At 41.3% G+C, this 21,379-nt stretch overlaps 1 protein-coding gene across 1 annotated transcript; it reads left to right on the forward strand.

Annotated features, from left to right (window-relative positions):
• The first annotated feature begins 892 nt into the window (after nt 1-892).
• Atoh1 (atonal bHLH transcription factor 1) lies at nt 893-2,990 on the forward strand. The gene has a single exon (XM_020154163.2). It carries the CDS (start codon nt 1,052-1,054, stop codon nt 2,111-2,113), a length of 1,062 nt encoding a protein of 353 aa, XP_020009752.1. The 5' UTR covers nt 893-1,051; the 3' UTR covers nt 2,114-2,990.
• The last annotated feature ends 18,389 nt before the right edge of the window (nt 2,991-21,379 follow it).

Raw genomic sequence — 21,379 nt, forward strand, 5'->3', positions numbered from 1 at the left:
ACGATATTCTGTCCCCAAATTATACTCTATGAAGAGCTTGGCCTTCTGTTCCTGGGGAACCCTCTTGGAGAGGATTGGGTTGGGAGGTCCGAAATTTGGTATCCCACAACTATACTGCAGCTTTACTCCCTATTAAGAAAAAAAAGATTACATAATAAAGACGAACTAAGACCTGGAGCAAGCGATGCAAAGACGCAGTAAAAGTAAGAACTATGTTCCGAGACAGACAAGCGTTTTCCTTCTGTTTTCAATGGGAGACGTCACTTCGCAAGCATGTATCTATGAACACCCACGTGATGTGAGATTTACACACACTTCCATGTATCAGACATCATATTGCCTAGGAGAAAATTTAAACGGTCGGAAATAAGCGTTGAAAGTTGTGACCCTAGCTTGGAGACAGCAAGGGCAGACGCGGTTTTCTCCGTGGTGAGCGCCCCACAGGCGCCGGGCGTGCCCAGCCTGGCCGGGAGCCGCCCGCGGTGGCGCACGTCTGACCCAGGTCTGCACCAACATCAGCCAAGAGCGCGCTCCGCACCAGCTCACGCACCCCTGCCACTAGGGCGGTGACACACTCGGGAGTCGAATTACAGCCCCTCAATTAACATATGAATTTCGCCAACTTAAAAGAGGGAAGAAGGAAGAAAAAAAAGTCCTGTGCGCACTGGAACTTTTCTCTGGGTGTAAAAACTCTTTGATTGGCTGCTCGCACGCGCCTGCCCGCGCCCTTCATTGGCTGAGCAGACACGCGACTGGCGCGAGGAGGGGGCTGGGAGACGAGCGGGGGGAGACACTCTGGCGCGTGCCGCTTTTTAAAGGGGCGCAGCGCTTCAGCAACCGGAGAAGCTTCGTTGCACGCGACCTGGTGTGTGATCTCCGAGTGAGTGGGGGAGGGTCTAGGAGGAGAAAAAAATAAGACGTTGCAGAGGAAATCCACGAATTTTTTTGGAGGGGTGGGGGTTAGTTTTGCTTTTTCCCCCCCCCCCCCTCTTGGTTGAACTGGGTTGTCAGTGCCTCCTCCGACGCTGCACCTCCGAGCCTTTGCAGTGCAATGTCCCGCCTGCTGCATGCAGAAGATTGGCCTGAGGTGAAGGAGTTGGGGGACCACCATCGCCATCCCCAGCCTCACCACCTCGCACAACCGCCGCCACAGCCACCTGCCACCCTGCAGACCAGAGAGCATCCAGTCTACCCGGCTGAGCTGTCCCTCCTGGACAGCACCGACCCACGCGCCTGGCTGGCTCCCACTTTGCAGGGCATCTGCACGGCACGCGCCGCCCAGTACTTGCTGCACTCTCCCGAGCTGGGTGCCTCCGTGGCCGCGGCGCCTCAGGACGAGGCAGACAGCCGGGGGGAGTCGGTAAGGAGGAGCAGCAGCGGCGGCGGTGGCCTCAATAAGAGCCCGGGCCCGGTGAAAGTGCGGGAACAGTTGTGCAAGCTGAAAGGCGGGGTGGTGGTGGACGAACTGGGCTGCAGCCGCCAGCGAGCCCCTTCCAGCAAACAGGTGAATGGAGTGCAGAAGCAAAGACGGCTGGCGGCCAACGCCAGGGAGCGGCGCAGGATGCACGGGCTGAACCACGCCTTCGACCAGCTGCGCAACGTTATCCCGTCGTTCAACAACGACAAGAAGCTGTCCAAATACGAGACCCTGCAGATGGCCCAGATCTACATCAACGCTTTGTCCGATCTGCTACAAACGCCCAGTGGCGGAGAGCAGCCTCCGCCGCCGCCAGCCTCCTGCAAAAGTGACCACCACCACCTTCGCGCTGCCGCCTCCTATGAAGGGGGTGCGGGCACCGCGGCCGCAGCTGGGGCTCCGCAGACCTCCGGAGGGGGGCAGCGACCCACCCCGCCCGGGAGTTGCCGGACTCGCTTCTCCAGCCCGGTCTCCGCGGGAGGTTACTCGGTGCAGCTGGACGCTTTGCACTTCTCAACTTTCGAGGACAGCGCCCTAACAGCGATGATGGCGCAAAAGAACTTGTCGCCTTCACTGCCCGGGGGCATCCTACAGCCAGTGCAGGATGAGAGTAGCAAAACTTCGCCCAGGTCCCACAGAAGCGACGGAGAATTTTCCCCCCATTCCCACTACAGTGACTCGGATGAGGCAAGTTAGGAAGGTGACAAACCCTGGAAACTGAGACAGAAACAAAACTGCCCCTTCCCAGTGCGCAAGATGCCCCGCGGTTAAAGATCCCGCACCCTTTAATTTTTGCTCTGTAATGGTCGTTGTTTAGCAACGACTTGGCTTCAGATGGCAGCTACATTTGATGGTTTGCAAATGCCGCCGCTATTCCAAACTTCCCATGGTCCACATTGTTTGATGAAAACTTGCTGTTAAACTTTTGCCTTTTCCTCTCACCTGCGGCTTCTCCTGTAGATAGACACGGTATAATTATGTGTACCCATGTGTGGCATCATTGTTATAGACCCTGCTGCCAATACGCTGCTAAAACGTCGCATCTTCTCTGTCGCTAGTTTGGGTTTAATTTATGTCCTGGACATCCATGCCGGTGTGTTGCGCGCACTTACAAGTGGAAAAGTCAGTCTTCCGACGTTGTTTTCCCCAATGCATTATGAAACGCAAAGTCATGTTTTCAAAGTGATTAGCTTTTGATTATGGAATTGATAGAAAACCGGGACCATTAAGGGTTTCTTTAGTGTAGGAACATACTCAGTACGGATATCCGATCACGAGAACGTTGGCGTCCTTCAGGAAACTTGGCGCCCGCACCTTAACTGTCGCTGCTGCTGAGGCTCCAGGAGAAACTCAACTGCCAATTGCAGACCCGTTTTTATTTTGAACACAGCCACTTATAATCTTTAAACTCTTTTTTTGCAAATGTTTGTTTTAAAAATGAAAATAAAAACACATCTAGTCGTGTCAAAAACATTTGGTCAATTTTATTTTGCTTTGTTAATGTTAGAAAGCTTATTTATTATTGAGTGTTTGGCACCGTTTCTTATCTTGATTCATTTTTTTATATTTTCTACTTGAGATCATTTTATTTTAATTTAGCAAAGCCAAACGCCATTGTTTTATGTATTTCCTTTTGCAAATGATAAAATAAACTTGAAAATACCTTTGCTTTGTCACTTATTCCATCCCCATGAAAATAGTTTTTAAGTTCCCTTGAAGATTTGAAGTGTTAACTGCTAATTTATGGGATCTAACAGTTTTTAAAGAAGAATGGTGTAAGCCTGGTGTCCTCAGGTAGATTCAGAAACTGTTCACAGAAAAACACTTCAGTCAATCGTTAAATGGTGAGATAAACTTTCCCCAAATTTGCAGCACAGTTTTGCCTTTAGGACAGCCAGGATCTTCCAGTCTTCCCAATTCCTACTGTCCACAACCTTTTCAAGGGGAGGCATGGTGTTCTGGTCTCCTTGGAGCTAGTTAGTAGTTAACTTTACCAGGGTTAGCTATTTCACTCCTAAAAACTAGCTGCGCTGAAAATGAAAATTTTCACATAGGTCAATATAGGTCAAATACACAGCACAAGTCTCTCTCTCTCTCTCTCTCTCTCTCTCTCTCCCCCTCCCCCTCCCTTTCCTTCCCCACTCCTCCCTTCTTCCCAGTCTTCCTCCTTTCTCTTCTTTGGGATTGGGAGCACCTAAGAAGGAAAGAGGACAAAGGAAAGGAACTCAAGGGAAGGGAGACATTGACGATCTTGATTCAAATATTGGAAGCACTCTACTTGGTCTCAGAAATTGGCCGCCACTCAAGTTTTCTTTTCAAGTAACTCTACTTCGCTCAATGTAGAAACTAATGTTTCCCTGTATTTTGTCCTTCTGAATTAGCTTTTGTGTAGAAAACATCCAATTACGTTTTAAAGTCATTTGCAGAAACTTAGCGATGTTACCAGTCTCATTTCTCAGGTGTCCTCATTAAGGAAAAGTCTCTTCTGGGTGTCATGATCATATATTTTAGAAAAGCTAGTAGAGTGTGTATATACAGAGTAGAAAGCGGAATTTAAAAAATACATTTGGATTTGGCAAAGATAGAAGTGGAACTATTTATTAAACTAAAAATTCAGCAACATTCCACTAGATAAACGTCGCTAAACTTAAAGGCTAATTCTAAGCAAAATCATTGTCTTCATTGGGATAACAAATTGAGGGGAACACACACACACACACACACACACACACAGAGAGAGAGAGAGAGAGAGAGAGAGAGAGAGAGAGAGAGAGAGAGCGACACAGAGAGAGAGACAGAGACAGAGAGAGCCATGGGAATTTAGTTTACTCGCTGGCTCCAGCATCCTCCTCTGTCAGCACCTGGAGAAGAGGAGAGCGCCAAACCTGGGTTTGTAGAAAAAGAAAACAGTAATGCTCCAGGAAGCGCAGTACTGATGTGGAGCGGGGAACCAGCCGCAAAACTGACTTTCAACTGACCACCTGGGTATCCATGGCTTTCAGCCGAAGCCGATCAAGGGAAGCTGAGCGCCTCCGCCAGCTCTAGGGGAGAGGTGAGCGGCGGCTCGTGACACTTTCCAGGGGCAGAAACAATGCACCTGTCCCTTAGATAACCTTTTGCACCAAGGGAGTTCTCTGTGCTACGATAAGCATCAGGAATCTTTGGACTGCTGAATAAATCAAGCGATGGCTTCTAACACATTTCCATTTCTCTCGCAATAAGCAAACCGAACAGGTATGGATATACAGCAACCTTGCAAGAGGCAAGCACATAATTTTTTGTAGTTATTTGGCTCGGCAGGTTTTGCTGTACACACACACACGCAGAGAGAGAAAGAGAGAGAGAGAGAGAGACCTAGAGTTCTTTCATCTGTTAGGAGTCTGAGTAGGAAAAGGATATAGAGGAAGAAAATAATTTTTTTCAAAGAAAACAATATTTAAACTTTCATAATTTATGTCCATTTTTTTATCACCAAAGAAGAAGATTTCATCAAAGTTATTTTCATAGACTAGCATAATTAGAGCTTAGTATTCTTTTTTGCCAGGCCAACACACCCACTAAATTTTCTCTGACAAAATAAATGATTAGGGACTATATCCATCCAAATGTTCAAATGGAGGTAGCACTAACAGAATAAGATAATAAGTAGAATCGATATTTTTAAATGTTAATGGCTTTACATACAAATTGGAGATAACCCCCTTCATTTAAGGAAGTCTTTCCATTTCTTCTCAAGAGCAAAACAACTGTAACAGAATATCAAATTGAAGATCCTGTATGATACAGATTGAAAAGTGATGATGAATTCTTCTCAGTCATCCAGACAGGAACAAAAAGTCAACCCACTTTGTGACAAATTGAGTGCTCAAAATTCAAATGAGAACTCTTTTCTTCATTTTCCTTTTTGGTTTATCCTTGCATTTCTTTGAAAGAGATGTGCAATCACATTTCAATTTTAGGGTTCTGTTATGGAGTTTGCATAACAAATGTTTGGCAGCTCGCTCTCTTACACTCCATTAACAAGCTGTAACATATAGCTGCAGGTTGCTATAATCTCATTAATATTTTGGAAACTTGAATATTGAGTATTTCTGAGCGCTCATTCCCCATATGCCAGACCATTCCTGCCATGCTGACTGGTTCCTTTCTCTCCATTATTAGCAATTAGCTTCTACCTTCCAAATCAGATCCAAGTATCCAAGATACTAGCAAAGGAATCAAGTATGTGTGCAAGTTAAGCATGCTTAATATCACCCAAACAAACAAAGAGGCAGCATTTCTTAAAGTAATGAAGATAGATAAATCGGGTTAGTCTTTTGCGACACTGCTGGTGCTCTCTTGACTTTTATATACTTGAAGCAGCTTGCTTTATACTTTGCATTTGCCACCCACCCCACCACCACTTTTATTTGTGAAGGGTTTTGGCTCGCCACACTTTTGGAAACTTATTTGATTTCATGGAGGGCTGAAGGAAGATTTTTTTGGCAATGGACAAGTTTAACACTTTCTTCACCACGGGACATCACTAACTAACTAGGGGTCTAGCTCAACCAGAAACAAAGGGGGTGGGGGAAGCTAATTTCCTTATTCTTAACCAGTGCAGGACCAATACTTTCATGGGGCCTTCTATTGATTTTAGAGATTTTAAACCCAATCAAGTAGGCAGTCTTTTCCCAAAGGATAACTTGTATTATCTCTCTCCTCTGCTCATTGAAAATACAGAAAAAGATGACCAGGTTTGCTTTGCCTGCTTCAAACCCCAGTTAGAACTGGAAAGGGAAAGTAGCAAACCTACTTGTCAATTACAATCTAGGCTTGTCAACTACAATGTAGAAGAAAAAAACAGTAAGTGCCGGTGACAGTTAAAGCTGACTGTGGAAGTCGAAATGCTTGCAATTGTTTTTCTGAGAAGAATTAGGACATGGAGAGTGGGGGTTGATTAAAAATTTTTTAAATAAAATTAAAATGAAAGGGGTAAGTTTTCCTCTCCATTTCTGACTCTATGCTCACCTTTGGGCCAAGCAGAGTCCCACACCAGGGCCACTTCGTTCTTCCAGGCCCCTAACAAGAATGGGTTAAATCCTAGGAAGCAGGCAAGAGACAGGGGAGGGAAGAAGTGGAAGGAAGATAAAGAAAAGGACAGGAACCAAGAAGCGTGGGGGTAGTTTGCCGTAATGTGAGTGTTTCTTAATTAGAGGACTCTGACAATAGAGGGGCTGGCAGAGGCTCCTGGCCGCGGTGCGTCGCGTCTGGAGCGGAGCACGCGCTGTCAGCTGGTGAGCGCACTCTCCTTTCAGCCAGCTCCCCGGGGAGCTGTGCGGCCACATTTAACACCACCATCACCCCTCCCTGGCCTCCTCCACCTCGGCCTCCTCCTAGTGCCCAGCCTTCCTCGGCCCCCCACAGGCAGGGTTTACAGAAGCCAGCGCCTCTCGCCGCCTCCCGCACTCCACCCGGGCCCCTCTCCTCCTCCAGCTTCTCAGCGGGAACCGCCACTGCCCACTGAACCTCCCAGCAACAAGCCCGGCAAGAAAAGAAGCTGAGAAAAGTTAAAGCCAAGCAATGCCAAGGGGAGGGGAAGTTGGAGGCGGCGGCGACGGCAGGAGAGCTGTGGGGTTGTCCAGGAAAAGTTGGGCTGGGGGCTGAGGCACCTGAAGCAGTGAACCAGCACTGGGAAGCAAGCGCAATCCTCTGTGGGGGATGCAAGCCAACTGCCCGCAATCAGGGGCAACTGCCTAGCCCAGAATTAGTAAAGGAAGATCTGGGTCCCTTTTCCAGCTAAGGACAGACTTCCTTAGTCACTCTGCTATTCTAAATAGATGTTTTTTAATGTTGTTAAAATTCTTAGTTCAAACCCTAATCCAGTAGGCATGGATGGGTCCATGAACGTTGTCTTACCAGCGTCAATCCACAGTCCCTCACTCTTCTTCCTCTGGCTTCTTAAGCGAGTTAAGGAGCTCCATACAAAGATGTTAGGCCTCCTCGGGGTTCCTCTTCCTACTTCAGCTCTGCTTTTTCTGTTCCCAAACAAATTAAGCTTTTGGTGTCAAATCTACAGAGGACCAGGCTCATACTGCAAGTTCTTCCATAGGGATGAAAACATGATGCTATCCAATATAAGCATTAGCACTTAAAAAATAATATAATAATTCTGCCAGGTGCCTATGGCTCACGCCTGTAATCCTAGCTACTCAGGAGGCAGAGATCAAGAGGACTGTGATTCGAAACCACCCCAGGAAAACAATTCCGTGAGACCCTAGCTCGAAAAAAACCTTTCACAAAAAAGGGCTGGTGGAGTGGCTCAAGGAGTAGGCCCTGAGTTCAAGCTCCAGTACCCCAAAATAATAACAATAATAATAATAATAATTCTGACGGGAGAGCAAAGAGATCTGGTGAAGGACGTGAGGAAATGTCCTGATGGCTAACTGTCGTCCCAAGGGACTGGGCCCAGCTATGGCCAGGATGATGAACGAAGGCATCAACTAGGGTCTGAAGCACTACCTGAGATTTCTCAAGCCAACTGATGCCATTGTTCTTTCAGGTGACCGGCCACTTGTCTGTCTTTTCTGAAACAGTTCTCCATAATCCCAGTCATGTCCTTCATCTACCAAATCTAGGAGCTGTGATGTTGGTGAGAGGGGCTAGGATTAGAAGGGATCCTTAGTTACCTGGAGACCCCTGTGAGGCAGCAATTGAGGAAGAAGTTCGCATCATTCTTTGTGTCTTAGAGGCCACAAAACTAGGAGAGATCTGGCCAGGTCTTTCTAGTTTCAATGATGATGTCTGCTTCAGGGAATAACCTAGAGAAATGTACATAATTATTTATTTTCTTTCAATTTCCATCTGATCCAAGAGATGTTGATTCTGTGGGCTGAAGAACAATCCCAGGAATCTGCATTCAGCATCCCAGAAATCAAATGGAACAGAAAACTCCTAAAGCAGGGACTTAAAAGAGTTTTTATTAGCCCTTCTTGACACTGCCTATTTAAATAAGACATGTTCCTGCCTCAGCTTCCTGAATGCTGGAAGAGTACCATACCCTTTTACCTCTTTTTTACAATATTCAGTGTTTTTTTTTTTTTTCCAAAAAGAGAGAAGCAGACAATTCAACTTCCTGGATCCCATTACCTGACTTTGTTGCTTTCAGGCAATGGCCCAGGCCCATAAAGACTCCACTCCAAAGTGTTACCAGCTGTCGTTGGAGAGATAAGACCATCAGTATAGGCGGGAAAAGGCATTCCCCCCACTGTTTGACATAAGAAGTTCAGTGAGAGAAGCCAAAATAATAAACATAAATGCTTATAAAAAAAAAAGCAAGGAGCAAGATTTTGCTCAGGCTTCGCAGACTGAGAGAAACAGAAGGATATACTAGGATTGCTGGGAGGGAGTCCTTGGCTTAAAGTAGGTAGACTAAATCACATCACTTTGTAATAATTCCAGCCTGAATTAGAGAGTCATCAATGTTGATGGAAGGATTTGCCACCTGTGACTTGACTGATGAAGTACTTGGTCCTTCATGTTGGTAATCATGAACCTACAGATATAACCAAACTGTTGATTTAGAATGCAAGCATCTCATAGAATTGCTTTGGGGACTAATTCTTTTATTTCTCCCAAACTCTTGCACCACTCTCTCTTATACATACTTCTCCACTGCTCCTCCTCTTCATCAATGAATAACACTTACTGGGTACCAATATATAGCAGGGGAGGTACCCACTATGAGAGATGCACAAAGATAAAGTAAAGTTTCCTTTCTTGCATAATTTAGAACTTAGGAATCTCAGAAGAAACATAGAAAGAAGTTTTGTTCTTTAGATGAGAATGGCATTCTTGTTGCCAATAGGCCATAGCATTGTCATCTTCTGACTGCCATTAAATTATTTCATATGCAGTTCCAGGTGTACCCTGTGCATGAGCTTCATTCTTTCCCTCAAAAATAGTAGAGATTTTGAGTTTTTTGAAACAGTTCATCTTCTGAAGTTCATCTTCAGAAGTCAATCACAGTCCCAATCTATTCCTTTTGAGTTCAAGGAATACTTTTACTTTGCTTCTTATGACGTTGTTAATAAAGTATAGTAGAAATTTCATACCAAGAAAAAATGGCTCTGGAAGATATTGAATGACCTAATTAAGGTGACATAGCCACTGTAGCTTCATGGCCACAGAAACCCAGGTCTCCTGGTATAGTGGGGCTCTCCTCAAACACTCCAGAGGCTGAGGCAGGGGAAACGTGCATTTAAGGCCAACCTTGGCTACAAAGTGAGATTCTGCCTCAAAAAGCCAACGCACACACACAAGAAAGAGAGAGACATTTCTCTGGGTCCGTGTTCTTTCTAGCTCACTCTCCTGCCTCAAGTGAACCTGCCTCTTTACACCTGCTCCTCCCATTCTTGTCCAAACTTGGGGGTAATAAAGATCCCTGAACTCTTCCATTTTATACTTGCTCCAGAAAGAAATAAGTTATTTCTTCAGAAATAGCTGTCAAGCTGTCCTTTTCCACAATTGGTTAGAGTAACTGCCATTTAAAATGCCAGCTTTACTCCTCTGATTCGACTAACTCTGAACATGATTGTCTCTTATATTTCTTATATTGAAATCCATTTCTAATCACATCTAGAAAACTCCATCTAAATGCTAAATAAATAGCACAGGAGGTTAAGGAATGAGGCTAAAGGCTATGATCACGTGTCCCAAAGAGTAATGGCCCAAAAGCAAGTCATTTCCCCAAACTGTTGCCCCATCTACACTTATAAAAATGGTAGGAAAATAGGGCTGTAATTTTGATTGTTTCTCTTGGAAGGAGAAGTGAATTTATCTGCTCCATTTGTAGCTGTGGATTTAGTCAGTAATAACATACGTTTTTATTCATTAGAGCCATTGGCTTTTTTTCTTTTAAACCTCCCTCCAAGTAAATGTTTGCCATTGCCCTGGTATTTCTGTTCTGAAAAGTTCTGTTGTTCACCTGTCATAAATCGTTATTCCATTTTATACTACCTCTAACCATCCACTGGTTTAGGGTAATCTCTTTTGTATTACTTGTGACATAGATGCTTTCAACTTCCAAGGAGCGAAGTGAGGAATAGGAAAATATACTTCTAATCAAAAAGGAAAAGATTGCAAGCAACTAGATAAGATCATATTTCAGGACAAACTTTGCACTGCTAGCTATGCCTAGATATTTTCCCACAAGATTGTTATCCCTTATTGCTACTTCTCTTCACTTGCACATCTGGACAGCTCCTAAGGATGTAGTTCAGAGGCCTTTTTGACCAAATGTTAAATCAGTTTCCGAAAACATCCTACATTAAGGTATGCACAATCCACCTGGCCAAACATTCTCCCACTATTTTGAGACATCTCCATACTTCTTATTTCTAGAAAAGGAGGGTGAAACTGTGGTACAGGTCCTTTTCTGTATAGCTTTACTCTGACAATGACCCTAAAGAATTTGTTGTAGTCTAGGACACTACTTTTCCAATAACTTCTGAATGTGTCACTTCTTATTTCTCTACCATGTCCATTTTGTTATAGAGAGGTATAGATTTACCCATCCAGAGAGTATTGACTTGTTCTATGTTTTCTTGTTTGTCCTGCACCAAGTTAGCCAGTTAGTCTGATAACTCCAACTAAGGCATGATTACTCAGTGAGAGACTGTATGAAAAAAGGAGCCCAAGGCCTCTCAGGGGCTGTAGAAGGGGAGATGTAACATAATAGGGTCCATTTGGGAGATTCTGTGACATTTGTCTAGGTGCAGGAATTTTAAATGCAGGTCTCAATTGGAGAAGTCCTCCCTACCTTCACATTACTGGAAAATAAATAGTTCATCTGGAGCTCACCTACTTCTGAGTAACTCCAAACTTACCAAGGTCTCAACTCACCAATGTCTAGAAATACATAGATAGATAGATAGATAGATAGATAGATAGATAGATAGATAGATAGATATAGATATAGATATTCCCTACCATTGGACCACACACAAAGTTCTCATAGTCTACTAGAATTGCTGACTTATTTTTAAAGGGCCAGCCCCTTGGAGTGTCTGCCTGGCCATAGAAAACCTTTTCTTGCTTTCTCTTTAAATTAGATAGACTTTTAAACCAATACCAATGACTCTTTTCTAGGCTGTAAAAACACTGAGTGAGCCCCACGTTTTTAAGATGGGGTCTCTCAGTGGGCAGTGCTGGCTGGCCTTCAGCTCTCCTGCCTCAGCCTCCCGACTGCACCATTGTGCCAACTGCATCAGGGCTTTCTGACAGGTTCTTCTCTCCCTTCTTTCCATTTTTCTTAACCTCTGAAACCTCAGGCAGAGAGAAATACTCCCTCCTTTGTGCTTCTGGAAATCTCCAACTCCTTATCATTTCCTGTTAGGCCTTCTGTCATTCCTTGGTCTTATGACCCTGTTTCCTTTCCCCACTTACATTTCCAGTACTGGTTCTCCTTGCCTATGGTTTTATTTCCTGCCTTTTTCCCCTCCTTGCTCACATCCTCCACTCCTTGGGTCTTGGCTTTCCTATTGGTCCCTGGCCTCTTACAGGCAGGCAAGACCTGAGCAGCCCCTTTGCTGACTTAATGTAGCCACTTGGTGTGGCAACCCAGGTACCACGACCTCCTCCCAGCAGCCTTCAGTGGACAAGTTAACACCTTGCAGTGATGGAAAATGGCATCAACTACCCTAGGGGCAGCTGAGGGCAGCAACCCTTAACCTAGGCCCTAGGGTGAGGTGCTGGTGGGTGACCCCCAGCTGAGGAAAACAGATCTCCTGTCAGTGTGGACTGCAGGTTTTTCTCCTCTGTTCTTTGCTGTCTCCCCCCTGTCTTGACAAAGATACCCAGCACTGTTTCTGTGGCTGTGCTGTGGACTTTCTCCTGCTAATCTGGGTTAATCAAGTGGGGATCATTGATGCAGGGCAGCATCAGTCCATTTGTTTGATCAAGAGTCAGAGATCTCTATTTCTTTGTGGTCAGAATTCTTGCAGCAGGCACCCTGCTATAGTAATGTTCATTTAATACGCCCACTATTACTGGCACCAGAGCTCATCTACCACCAGCCTGCAGGGCCTGTGTCCTTCAAGGAAGACCTTTTTCAAGTCTGGCTTGACTGAGTTGCTTTCAGCCCTAAGCAATCAATTTTTCAGGATATTTTCTCTCTAAAACAATCCTCAGTTCTTCCTGTTTCTTTTCATCATGTACCTTTTTTCAGATTTTTTTTTTCATCTAGGGAATAAGCAAAAGGCTCCTCCAAAGATGCTATCTTCAATCAATGGGAACAGTTTTGGTCCAACATGCTTGTAAATTGGGTTTGCAGAACTTCACAAAGAACAATAGAGGAAATGAAATAAACCATTCAGAAGTTTGCCAAGGTAATTGATCCTTCCTCTGGGTGCTACTGAATTTTTCAACAGTAAACTAGTTCATCTCTCACTGGTGGCTCCACTATTATTTTATGTTTCACAGATAGTAGAGGCCTCAAATTATTTCATCATTTATTCCAAGAGTTTAAAAAGCAAATGGATAAGGCATTCAGTTAAAGTAATAATACTTCTGAGAGAGAGAGAGAGAGAGAGAGAGAGAGAGAGAGAGATTGCAGAAGAGATTTGCACCTGCTCAGACTTGTGTTTACTCAATGACTGCTCAAGTCTAGAAGTATTCCCCAGGACAGCTGGAAAACAGGGGGTTAATCATTACAAAAAAACAGTGCATCATATCTTTTCAGTTTGGTTTATACTGAAGGGCAGTAAAGATTTATGCTTCAGGAAGAGGATAGAACTGTTATTTCAGAGTGTGGTTGGCTCCTTTGAAAGTTTAATTTCTGAGGAAATATAGATACAGACATCTAGGTTACAGAACATCCTTACCTTTATCCCTAAAAGAACCCTGAGGCTGGTGTTTTTTTATTTCCTAGATCAGAATGGGCTACAGGAAAACTTCTTAGGTATCTACAAAGTTCTAACATCTAAGGCTTATAAGAATATTTAACTATATCAATGTTTTCAAAAGAGAAAATTCCTTATGAACCTATGTAATACTGTTTGTCTAAATGAGTGTCTACTTTCTTGCAGTGTTTTTCAAAAAGAGTGTTTCAGCTTCCAATATTTCTCCTTATTGCTAATCAAATTTCAATTTAGAAAAATTCAATGAGCTTGACCTCCCCCCACCCTCCCCATAGACAAAAATGCTTATTTCTTTCTTATACTTGTGTAAAATTAAATCATGGATATAGTAGAGATAGCTATATCTTGTTACTATATATCTCTGTGGGATTGTCCTTTCCAATTCCAGGACTGCAAGGTTGAAAGAGCTTTCTGTCACCAGGTAGTTATTAACAAAAACAGCATTCATGGTTGCTCTGGTTGTAGGCAGCATCTGAAGCTCCCTGCAGTTCTATCCTGAGATTATTAACTCATGTCCCACCAGTATTGTATGCAGGCCCATTATCTACTGTCAATATTTTTACAGCCTATGAGGAGAAGTCCTGCTTACTTCCTGTTACAAGGGAGGTAACAGGGGTTTTTTTTCCCCATCTTTCTTTTTTTAAGTCGATAAATATGTACTCTACAAATATGTTTGATGAAGGAGGTTAAGAAAGGAGGGGAAGAGGAGCCTAGCACCTGCTGCCTTGCAGACTCATCACGTAGTTAATAATTGTTCTAGAATAGTTTTACAGGGTGTAGGCTTTCTGAAATGAGGAGGACTGAAAGATCCAGGTCTGAAAACTTGTTTCACCTCTTCATACATCAAACCCTAGATATTAGGTATGGGGCAGAGGTGGGGAGGAGGATGTTGCTGTTTTTTTTAACCAATTTATCTTTTATAAACTCTTTTGATTTCCTGACTTTGAAAGATATTCTCCTGAAAAAGATGATTTACTATAATGTCCATATTCAAAGGATGGCGCTTCATAACAGGACTGTCACAGGGATTTACTATGAATCCAGTATGCAGTGCAGGCTGGTCTCAAACTCTTGATCCTCTTATCAAAGTCTCCCAAGTGCTGGGCTGGCAGGTGTGCACCACCTGAATGTATGGTGCCCAGCATATACATACTTTTAAGGTGATGTTTATCATCTTTCTTGTATTCTGTACTTGATGGATACTCTGACCAAATAAACGACCAAGGCAAATCATAGAAATGATAGACACAGAGTTATGGTGAGTCAGTTTTTTTAAATATACATTTTGATGAATAATATTTAACACTGAAAAAATTTCAAGTTGAAAACACTTCTGTCAAGAATTATAAAATTCTCTATGTGTTTATTGTGTGCATCATTTAACAAGAACAGTAGGAACTGGAGGTGTGCTCAGCACATGCAAGGCTCCAGTTCCATCCTCAGCACCAAAAATAAATATGCAAATAAAATAAAAGAGCAAGAGACACGAAATCAACAATACTAAGTTTTATTCCCAGTTTTTTCAATTATTGTTTGTCTCTGGAGCAAAGTATTTAGGTCTTCTGAAAATTAGTATCATTATTTATAAAAAGGAATAAACAATTAAAGCTGAGCCTCCTATCTCACAGGGTTAAGTCAAAGGTCAAATAAATATGTATGTATATATACACACATAGTGTGTACTTATCTATACATAAATACACACACATAGATACATACCAATATAATACACATATAAGAATTATATAACAGTCGAGTTAGGCCAGGTTGTGCTCTAGTGACAAACACAACCAAAATCTCAGTGACCTAAGCAACAAAGGTTTATTTCTTATTCATGACTCAAACAATTACATGTCTACTGGGGCTTTCTGTGATCACATAAGGACTCAGTCTGACATAGCAGCCACCATCTCATCACAAACATTGTTAGTTACCAAATGCAGAATGAAAGAAGCCTCTAGAGGCAATTATATCTATCATCTACTTGCAACACATACCATTTCTGCTCACAATAGTGACTAGACCTACTCACAAGTCCACATTCAAATACCAAGAGGTCAGAAACAGCAATCCCACTATGAGAGCAAACAAGGGCTCTAATGGCACTCATGACCACCACAATTTGTGGGGGGAAATGCCAAATAGAAAAATGAAGTGATATTTACCAAAAATGTACAGGAGGTTTCTGGGAAATAGAACAGACATGAATTGAGCCCAAATCGTGGTTCCCCTTTTTTATTTAACTAAGGTGAACTTACTCTGAGGTCTTGGATATATTTCCTTGGAGATACAAAAAACATTGATCCAGAGGTTCCTAAAATTAAAATCTTTTATTTGGCTCCAAGACAGATCAGTTTTCCTAGCATAGAAGTACTTAATCATTTACTAAAATACATGATTTAAACAGCAACAATTAACAGAAAAAAAACACACACAGATCTCAATAAAACAACAAAAATTTTTTCTGTTCTTTAAAGGAACAAAACCAGTGACAAATAACTGCTGTATTTATCATTTATGAATAGCCAATCATCTCCAAGATGAGTCAATCACAGTCAATCCAAGATTTTGAGGGAAATTATAGATAAAAAGTTACCTTCCATCAGTTTTGGGAAACTGTGAACTGTTGTAAGTGACTTTATCACGACATGGATAGAACTTGCTTAAGAAGACCATCAATCCAGTAAAAAGAAGAGCACAGACAGAGAAAGAGGTATGCGTGTGTATGTTTGTGTGTTGTAATCTAATTTTTCAGAGTCTAAATTCAGCATGCATTCAGTTCTATACTTTGGCTTCCCAATTTTCGAGCCAGCAAGTCCATCTCTCCTCATCATTTTTCTTCAAGCCAGTTTGAATTGAGTTTTTGCTATTTAAATCCAAAGGTGTTTAGAAAGTTAGGGTGTTTACTACTGTACGGGACCCAATCATCTGTTAAAAGGATGAGAATCTCAAGTTATATCCTAAAGATAAAATAAAATTTAGAGTCATGATATATATACCTAACTAATGCTGCTACTGCTTAGATTCTATGTTTTTCTCTATATTTGAATCATTTTGTTGAAAAAAATAATCAAACATTCGGCCCATTTATTAATTTTGGACTAGGCTAAGTCAGGGTAAGTACTTGAGCAATGATACCAGTCTAACAAAGGTGAAGACCATCCTAGACCTGCTTATCCTCTATACAAAGAGAGCTACATGTTTAAAAAAAGACACATTTTATTGTCCTGAATGATGTTAATAAGTTTGGAACATTTCAGTGTTCCTAAGCATACTATGGACTGCAATCATATTCACCACTACCACCCATCACCCTTTCTTGTTCTCCCTCCCGTGTCCTACTTGTCCATTCTCCTCTCAAATAGTCCCCCTCTGCTTTTAAGGCAGCTGTTCGTTCATAGATAGAAACAAATTTAAAATACTTTATAGAATATTTACTCTTGGTGAATTTTTTTCAAGAATTTTGTTTATTGTTAGTGACAATGTTTCATTATGTAGCCCAGGCTGGCCTTAAACTCTCGATCCTCCTGCCCTTGCCTACTGACTGCTGGGATTACGGGTATACATCACCATGCTCAGTCAAGAATTTTTTTCAATGTTTGAGTACCTACTAAAAATACTCAGCAATAATGAGTAGCCTGGCATTAAATCCTAAATTATAAAAGACTTGTGGAGGTAGGACTTAGTTTATTTAAAAGGTAAATAAAAACTGTTTGGGCCAATCATTTTCTAATTCTTGAGAAGAGAGGCAATTCATGGATTTTATATTCTATGAAGAGAGAGAGAGAGAGAGAGAGAGAATAACAAAATAAGTAACAAAACTTGATACCGATTTAGACAATGGTAACCATTAGGGGAAATTAAAGCCATGCAGGGTTGAGGAAGGGACTGAAATTTTATTTTCTGTGGCCAAGGCCGACCTTGTAGAGATGACCTTTGAAATGGCCAGAAAACTAATGACATGAAGCTAGCTCTCTGGATAGCCAGAAGGAAAATATTTCATATAAGTAACAGCAAGTGCAAAGGCCCTGTGATGGGAGTATATGTACCTGGTGTCTCCAAGGACCAGATAAGAGTCCAGCATAGCTAATGTCAGGTAAGAAGGAAAAAAGTACCAAGATAGAGAAATAAAAAGGGGCTGACTCTCCTATGGCTTTCTAGGTTAGAGAAGAAATTTGGCTTTTTCTCTCATTGGAATGAAAACTTTGAACAGAGGACTGCCATGATGATAGATTCATGATGTTTTTGGTTATACTGGGGTTTGAACTCAGGACCTTGAGCAAGTGCTCTACCACTTGAGCTATGCCCCCAACCCTTTTTGCTTTAAGTTATTTTTCAGGTAGGGTCTCATTCTTTTTGCCTAGACCAACCTTGGGCCACAATCCTCCTACCTACACCTCTTATGTAGCTAGAATTACAGATGTGTATCCTAACACCCAGGTTGTTTGTTGACATGGGGTTCTTGCTAACTTTTTCTCCCAAGCTGGCCTTGAATGGCAATCCTCTGGAACTCTGCCTCACAAGTAGCTTGAATTCTAGGCATGAGCCACCACACCCAGCCTGTAATGACTTATGTTTAAGCAGTCCTTCTCTGGATATCACATTGAGAAGATAGTGTAAAAGGTGAGGGTAGATGTGGTGATCCAGGAGAGAGATGGTAGTGACTTGCATGGGGAATTAGTGTCAATGATGAAACTTGTCAAATTCTAAACATAATTTAAATGTATAGACAAGAAGCTGACACACTACGAGACAGAGAGAGAGAGAGACAGAGACAGAGACAGAGAGAACAAGGATTGCAAGCCACTGGAAGAATGGAGTTGCCAGTATTGAGATGGGAAAAGCAGTAGAAGAAACAGCTTTAGTGTGGTGAGAGGGAGGGTCAGTTTCAGATACAATAAGTCTTCTTTAAGGAACTTCTAGAGACTTCTCTGCCAAGTATCACTGAGTGTGAATCTGTTTGAATGAAAAGACAATGAAGTTTAACTACTTCATAGAAGCAGAGATTATCTTTAGGCAACCTGGACTCTAAGCCCTCCATGTTCAGGCACCTGGGCTCTAGTTTCAGAACGTGTGGATTCAAACCCCAGCATGGTCACCCACCATATGGTGTGACCTTGGATAAGCTCCTTAACCTCTCTAGGAGTTTTGTTCTTCATTCATTCAAGTGAGTATAATAATTTTACTGCTTCATTTATTCACATTATTGGTTTAATATATAGTACACAGTACGTGGGCAAGAAATACAGATGGTACCTAACTCTCTAAGGCTCAACTTTCCATGATGTGAAAGTGATATGCATTCAGCAGAAGCCAATCTCAAATTTTGATCTTTCCACTGCTAGTGTGATCCTCCCCCACCACACTGGACAGCAGCAATGAGTTACAAGTCCCAGTGAGCCTCACATTCAGGAGGGCAAACAGACAGGACTCTGCAGTGCTCTGTGTTGCTAAGCTGTGGTGTTTGGTAGGTGAAGTGTGTAAAATGCACATTAACTTAGGATATTTTCAGTTTGCAGTGTATTTATCCAGATGTAACCCTATCATAAATCCTGGAGCATCTGCATTTGTCAACAGTTACTGAAGCAATGGCATGCTTTGTCTCTCTTGTAAGACTGAGAGCTCATGAAATGCTGGGATCTCTCTTTCTTATTTTATTTGGTCCCTTTAGCAAAACATTTGGGATATAATAACTATTAAATTAGTGAGAGCCTGTAGCTGAGCAAAACTGAGAAGGATTGAGACACTAACCCTCCCATAGCTTTGACAATTTAGTCATCATCCTAGCTAAATTCAGGTGGTATGACGGGAACAGCTTAATTCACAGAGTAGAGAATTAATAGATCTTTAACTAAAAAGTTGCAAAGGAGGTTAGGTCAGGCCAAAGGAAGAATCCAAAAAGATGAGAGATGAATGATAGTCTCTCACTTAAATTGTTCACCATTTAATAACATCTATTGTGCCCCAACATATTATTAATATTATCATACTAGATTAGTGTCATAAGAGGAATCTATGAAAGTGAGCTAATCAGACTATGCTAAAGGAAAGTTTTGGTATGAAGAACTCACCTTAGAATTAAAACACCAGACTTCTGTGCACTTATCGGCTAAGTATTAAAAACTGTGAATTACAGAATCCTTGAATCTCACTTAGCTCCTACATTTATGCAAATTTACATATGACTTGTGAGGGTAAAATGAGATCATATATAAAAACTCATCAATAAATGCACAAATTTATTTATGAACTTCAAAGAACTATTAAAGTACAATAGAAATTCCAAATATTGAAGGGTGATTTATGCATTAAGAGCACTTGAGAAAGACTGAAGTTATAAAGAGGGAGTGAGTATATTCCACCTGGTCTCCCCCACTAGACACAAGTATAAACGCTGAAGCAGCCATATGAAGATGCTGAAAAGTAAATTTTGGAGAAGATTGAAGGAAAAGGCCAATATTTGAAGTTGCATCAAACCAATAGTGAGTTTCCCATTTTTCCTCCAATATCACCTGGCATAGGCTTAAGGAGGCTCTACATCCAAAAGTACACATGGGTAAAGACAACAAAATGCCCAAGAGGAGCCCTCTCTTTCTAGAAAAAGATTATGGAAAAATAGATAATCCTATGGATCAGAAAGAGAGGAGTAAATCCTTCACTTTTTAAACTATTACTTTCCCCTTCTTTCCTGCCCTAAACTTGAAATAAATAGAGCATTTCAGTAAAGCCATAAAAGAAGAACCAAATGAAAATTGGTAGAATTAAATCATTTGATCACAAAATATTTACTAGAGGAACTCAACAGCAGAATGCTGATGACAGAATAGTCAATAAATGTAAAAGTAGATCAATAATAATAATATTGATAAATAGAAACAAAAAATTGTAAATAAATAAATAAAGCCTTAGGCACTTATTGGAAAATTCCAAGAAGTCTAACTTTTGGATCATTGGAGTCCCAAAAGGAGAGGAGAAAGTGCAAGCAAGCTAAGAGTTATTTGAAGAAACAGTGGCTAAAAACTTCCAAAATTTGGCAAAAGACATAAATGTATAGATGCTATTCCCTCAGTAACCTCCCAAAAGGATAAATTTAAACTTAAAGAAATCAGTTTCTAGATACATCATAATCAAACTATTAAACACTAAAGACAAAGAAAACAATCAGAGAAAAACAATAATGCATTACTTTTACAACACAAATGATTTGAACAACTATGGCTTTTTCAGCAGAAACCATGGAAGTTAGAATGAAGTGCTGAAAGAAAAGAATTGTTGACCCAGAATTTCAATGTTATATTGAATGAATTATCCCCAAGGAATGAAGAAAAATAAAAGAATTGTAAGATGAAGGAAAATAAGAATTTTTTAACAAATATTTTCTCTAAAAATGTCAAAGGAAGATTTTCAGGCAGAAGGGAAATGATACCAAAGAAGAATTTGGAACATAAGAATAAAGGAAGTCTAATAGAAATGGTGAAGTCTGTATAAATATAATATACTCCTTTGCCTTTAAGTGCTTTCAAATATTAATTTATGTTAAAAGCAAAAAGCTATTATTTGCAAAAATCAGTCTTGATGGGCTTTTCAAGGGTAAAAACACATTTGACAACTACAACATGAATTGGGGTGTGAGGGGTAAAGAAGGACACAGGAATTTTCTATACTTTTTGAATTGGCACAATATTAATTCTAAGTACATGGCAAAAGGTTCATTATGTACATTGTAATTTTTCAAGCAACCATTTAAAAAGCTGTACAAGGAGACAGTAATAAACTCAATAGATAGCTTAGAATAAGAAAGAATTTAAATAATCCAAAGAGAGCAGGAAATGGGAAATAAGAACAAAACACAGGCAGAATAAAAAGAAAACAATTTTGTCTACTATAGAATGATAGATCTTATCCCAAACATATCAACAATATAGATATTTAAGTATATATAATATGTATTATATGTGTATATATTCCAGAAAGACAAACTAGTAAGAGATTGTCAGAATGAATTTTCAAAGCCCTCAACTACTTACTGTCTATAAGAAACTACTTTACATACAATGATATTGGG

Source organism: Castor canadensis, chromosome 9 (genome assembly GCF_047511655.1).
Source record: "Castor canadensis chromosome 9, mCasCan1.hap1v2, whole genome shotgun sequence".
Taxonomy (NCBI): domain Eukaryota; kingdom Metazoa; phylum Chordata; class Mammalia; order Rodentia; family Castoridae; genus Castor; species Castor canadensis.

Coding starts and splice junctions, on each gene's coding strand:
- Atoh1 (XM_020154163.2), top strand. CDS start 1,052: ATGTCCCGCCTGCTGCATGCAGAAGATTGGCCTGAGGTGAAGGAGTTG.